A 5,654-nucleotide genomic window follows, 5' to 3' on the forward strand; every position below is an offset into this window, starting at 1 on the left:
GCTGAAGCATCCAGTGGTCTGGAGGTGTCCTAAGAGACCAGCTATAGCCAGAAAAGACCTGGGCCCCCCTGCCCCAGAAACCATCCTCATGGGTCAGCAGACATCCTCTCTCCCTTTTCCTCCCACTTTCCTCCCTTCTCTACCTCAGGCCATAGCTTTATGCTTTAGCGCTGGCTGCACGGGTAGAGATCCCGTGGGCGTGCATGCTTACCTCATACGCAGCCCTCCGAGCAGCCAAACCAATGCGCCTCCCTTTGTCAAGAGAGGTCCACATTGGAAATCCCTATGTCGCCATTGGAACTGGGGATTGGACGGTCTCTGAAGAGAGGTTCCTTGACTCGTACTACGTCTGCAGTATGTCGGGATTTCACAGTCCTTTTTTTTTTAATCCTTATTTTTATTTAAGGGAGGCATTTTCAAAAACACGACTCTTGAGCCGCTCAGTTCCCAACGAAAATCCCTCTTGTTTGTGGCTTTGAAAATCTTTCCTGCCGATGTGATTGTCTGCATTGGGTCTTTTCTTTCTTTTTTCCTTTAGTCAGGGGACACAAAACTATCCCCTTGATGTGTTTCATTTTCCATAGTGCGCTTTAGTGAGTCAGCAGACTTACGTTTTGGATTTCTCTGCCCTCTGGAAAAAAAAAAAGGTGCTGAAAAGGATGACTTAGTCCAATGCCTCAGTCTGTTCCCATTGAACTCAATGGCCAAACTTCCACTGATTTCATTGGGATAGTTAATGAGGCACAGACGGCCACCTTTTTTCCTCCCTTTCCATGTTTGCCTGTCTCTGGTTAGCAAAAACCTAACACCCCCCCCCCGCAATGAAGTTGGAAAAAATATTTTCTCCCGGTGATGTGGTACTGCCAAGTATGAATAATAATGGATCCTGAGCTCCACTGTTTGTTTTTTTGTCATAAAATCATTCTAACTTGCCCTGATGACAAGGAGGCTCGTTATAAGTTGCTGAAATTTGAGGATCAGCAAATAAAGAAACATGGTTATAAAGCCATCAGAGATTTGGCTCCACAAAATGCTTTTGTTCATTCATGCTAATAATTGTAGCTTAGTTGAATGATAATCCGGTCACTTCAGACACCAGTCAAGAAGTCGGCTATGAAAATTTTCCACTTTAGGGACAAAAGAGCTGATGTCCTTCTTATTTAGAAAACTGTTGGGTGTGTTTACACTGTGCAATTCAGAGTAGAAGCAATATCCAGTGTGTCTGTAGTGCTCCCACAGTGCTTCTGAGAGTGTGACTGAGCTCATCTCTCTGCCTACCCGCACCTCCTTTGCATATGCCAGAGCTAGAAGTGAGGCAGGGAAGTCATCCTCAGCAGTGCCCATCATCTCTGCTCTCCATGTCTGTCTCCTGAGTGCCTGAGGTTGGAAGCAGAGGGGAACGCTGTCAGGGTGACTTTACTACCTCACTTCCAGCTTTGGTGTGTGTGGAGTGGGATCTGGGGTGGCTTGGGGCAGGGTCTCTCCTCAATGTCCTTGGCAGCTCTGTAGAAGCTGGTTAGACCTCTCCATAGTCATGTTAGTGCAAAGGTTTGTGCAAGTTTAGAGAGTGTGCAGAGTTAGCTGTGGTGTCTCTACACTTCACTATGTTGTGCAGTGTAGACATACCTCCATGTCTCCAACATGAGTGTGAATTGGGAACATCTGTTGTAAGTTGACTTCTGTGTGTTTAAGAATAGGTCAAAGGGTATTTATAGACATGCTCTGGGAGGTACGGGGGGTTGGGGGGGCTTTAATTAGAACGGTTCCGAGAGCCGATCTAATTAAAGTACCCAGAGCATCACATGTATCAGCATCCCCACGTTGAAAGATGGTGGTATGGGTGCTTTTGGTTAAAGTGCCCCCACCACCATTTGTCAGCGCGGGGATGCTGATGCCCATGACTGGCATCTGCCGGAGTGTGGTAATTATTGTGCTCCAGCAGACTCAATTAATTGAGTCTGCTCTGGTGTGTTGTAAGACCAGCGCATCCAGGCAGCCTCTCTGCACGTGTATAGGTGCCCAAAGAGACAAGGATCAAATCCAGATTCACTTGGTCATTCTTACCTTGTAAGAGTGAATTTTACTTGCCACTAAAAAAACAAAAAATTGAGTAGCATTTGGCAATGCTTGACTGTAGCTTATTGTGTCAGCTTAGTTAGGTTTGCCACTTCTACCCAGCACCGTCTTGGCTATCAGCTCTGTACTGCAAAGCGAGGGGTGGTGGCTGGCACTGTGCCTCCTTCAAAAGGTGGCAGTTGACTATCTGTTCTTCCGATGAGCAAAGCAAGAATTGGTGAGGTTTTGCTATACGCACCGTTGTTTTCCAAAGCCACATGCCCCCGTCATAAATCCCTCGGATACAAACCAGAGGCAACCTGATGCATGGACAAGGGGTAATCCTATTAGCTGCTTTCTTTAGCTTTTCCAGCCTACTCTTTTTTCTGCCTTTTTTTTTTTTTAACCTGCATATGTATTGCTCTTGTGGGTAATTGTCTGAAGTACCTTCCTGTGTTCCATGGCCCTCCTCACTGATGGAAAAGTCGCAGCTCAAGAAAAGAGACAGTTGAAAAAAACAGAGTAGGATGGCATGAAACACACACGCACGCAGCAATGATCTGACTCCTTATTGTCCACTCTTTACCCACTCAGTTACCGTTGTTATTTTTAGATACATAATTTTTCTATATTTTTGTCTCTTCCATGTATAACTTTTATTTTAAAAGGGAAAAAAAAATAAATCAAAGTGGGAACCCTCCCCCAAAACCCAGTCGCCTCTCTAACTGCGTTAACTCCGTTACAGGCCAGAGGACAGGCGCTTACCTAGGTATGGAGTGTGACAATAACAATGACATTGGCATCGCAAGCGTGAAAGCTCTGGACAATAAGCTGTGCTCTGAGGCCTGCTTACCTGGTGAGTGGCAGTCTGCTGAACATGAACTTGGGCTGGGGGTGTGATTTCCACTCTCCCCCACCTCCACCCTCCCTGCTTTTGAACCTCCATCACTTGCCCCACAGCGGCCTGGACAACAGATGCGAGCGTCACTAGGAGCAGAGAGTCACCAGAAAACAGACGAAAGGTGTTTAGCTCCAGTGTTCAAAGCAGTCCCCCACAGAAGCACCATCTGGCCTCAGGGCTACCAGGACAGAGCAGAGAAGGAGTGCAGGGCTCAGACTCTTGTTACGGAGGGTGGTGACTGGAAATGAATGATTTACCTCTTTGAGCCAGTGTGTCCAATAGACCTTATCCCTTGTTGCTTGCTATGTGAACCCTTCACCAAAAAACTGCCTCCTCATGAGCAGAGCAAGCTACGGACCTGTCAGGCCAAGGGACAGAATAGAGAGTTGCGTCTGTAGCCCAGTATGTCTTAGTGGGTCAGATCTGGATGGAGCAGATGGTCAGGGGCCTCCATTTCCTCACTGCTTCAAAACCTTCTGTGTTATGTCCATAGGAAAAAGGGTACAAAAAGCTACTTTGAGATGTATTGCAGGATCAAACTCTTTGGAGGCAGAGTGGAAAAAGGGTCTGAGGGAACCTTTGCTTTTCTTCATGTCTAGTCAGTGTTGGTTGAACATGAGTGAGGAACAAAGCTCTCATGGTGGGTTGTCCTACCTACAGAGCTTTCCTAGTTTATAAAGGAGAGTTCTGGAGATTGTTTTTTGTTACTGGCCAGGATTGTATTCCAGTCCTCTTGCCTACCAAGAGCCAACATTTTGCAACACCCCAGCTTCCAGCACAGTTAGAAAGAAGATCTGAGCTTGTATCAGGGCAAGAATCAGCCATTTCCACATTTCTGAACCATGCCACGGTCCTGCAAGTTGGAACGTGGTTCAAACATGATGCAGTCTTGTATGCCCTCTGATGTAAACCATGTTCCAACTCAAAGTGGTCTGCTGTGGTGTTCCTAGTTCTCCTGTCAACACAGTGGCTTTGGGTAGTCTAGAGAGCCCTTGAGCTGAAGCAGTAGGTCTGCAGGTGTACATTAGAAGGTACGCTTCGTTTAGGCAGGCTTGGAAATGCAGGACAGGATGTTCTGCTGACGTAACTCTGCATAACTCTCTCAACTCCGGCAGAGCTAGACACTGAATCTCATCAGCAAAGCATTTGGCTTGCACAGTTTGCCACAACCAGTAGCCTTCAGACTTTGCCAAGGAAGAGAGAATGAAATTATACCAGGCCTTCTCCCACTTAAAGAAAAACAGTAGCCACTTGGCAACTTCATGATACAACCAGGAGCCTGGTTGTATCATGAAGTTGCCTAAGTGTCTCTATTTTTTTGATGTAAGCATCAGTGTTTCATAAAGCACCAACTACAAGACAGCTGTTAGCAGTGGGATAGTCTAGTCATTGCTGCTTTTAATAGTCCAACCAGCCACCCTAGTGACCCACCCCTCTTTCCTATTCTTTCTTTCTTTATCCATTTCTTCTCTCCACATTTCTTTTAACCAACTATCGGTCTCTTTCTCTCTCTGTCATTCTTTCCTCTGTTGAGTTTGTTTTCACTGGACACCATCTGCGTGAAAGTTCATGTTCACTCTGTGCCAACACAGTTTTCTCAACCCATGCTTGTGTCCTCTCCATGCCCCGGGTTGCTGAATGGTCACAAATGGATCAATGAGCCGTTTGTGCATCAGGCTGGGAGTGGACTTGAGGACTGAAGGATCAGGACTGCCACATGCTCTTTCCTGTTTGTGGGGATGGCTTCCTTAGGTCAAGCCGAGGGCCAGGCAGAGTTCTCAGTTTGGCACGCGTGCAAAGAGTAAGAGGGTTTGATCCCTGCAGTGGCTCAAATCGAACACTTGATGCCAATGGGCTGATTTTGGCTCAATATCAGTACATTTGTGGCCATGCTTAAAGCAACCCCTGCACCCCACTGCTACCTGTTCCCCTTCTGCAGAATCAGTGGCAAACTCCAGATCTGTAGACCCAGCAGCTTCTTGAGGGCTCTAGGCCTGAGCTAATTGAAAACCCTCCCTGTTGTCTTCCAAGGGCTCTGGTTTTCATAATGGTTTTGGGGGCTAGGGGGAATCCTTTCTTATCCCTCCACTCCCAAAACAATGCTAATGCTTCTTCCACTGCCTCCTCTCCTTTCACAGCCATCGTGTTTTGGTGTAATTTATTCCACTTGGGGAAATTTATGAAGAAGCTGAGATGATACTGGCTCTTGCTGTGGAAGTGCAGCCATGGGAATTCCCCTTTCCACCTTTTTCTTGGGGCAGCAGCTGGTATAAAACATCCACAGGGCAAATCAGACTCAAGGTTTCAGCCATGCAGGCTGTGTGTCTACTTATTCACGACTATATAAAAACCCAGAGCCACAGGCCTCCAAGCTCCATGGCTTTTTAATCATAGCAGTGGGTCCATTTCAATGTTCAATGATCAGGTTGTTTTAAACCTCCCTGCAGTGGTTATACCTTTCCTTAATCAGAGGCTTTATTAATAAGTCAGCCCCATTGTGGCAGATAAGGAAGGTGCAAAGGGCCATGTTCTGCCCAGTTCTAGATGTAGAGCCACTGCTTTCAGTGGTGTTGCCTCACATGCACAGGCGTGTTGCCCCTGAGTTCATAGCTCTTGGTCAGCATAGTGGTGCAAACAAAGGGAACATCTCAGGAGCCCACGTGGAATAAAACAAAAGGTTAATGGGTCTGGTGTGTTT

The 5,654-nt window shown here is 46.7% G+C and overlaps 1 protein-coding gene across 1 annotated transcript in view; it reads left to right on the plus strand.

Moving 5' to 3' along the window:
* The window catches only part of RNF157 (ring finger protein 157), a 95,066-nt gene that overhangs the window by 69,159 nt on the left and 20,253 nt on the right, over window positions 1-5,654 (plus strand). Inside the window, exon 18 of the mRNA XM_019501648.1 lies at window positions 2,801-2,911. Within this exon, the coding sequence (XP_019357193.1) occupies window positions 2,801-2,911 (111 nt within the window). The remainder of the gene's footprint in view (window positions 1-2,800; window positions 2,912-5,654) is intronic.

This window comes from Gavialis gangeticus, unplaced genomic scaffold (genome assembly GCF_001723915.1).
Source record: "Gavialis gangeticus isolate Ggan-Ray unplaced genomic scaffold, GavGan_comp1, whole genome shotgun sequence".
Lineage (NCBI taxonomy): Eukaryota > Metazoa > Chordata > Crocodylia > Gavialidae > Gavialis > Gavialis gangeticus.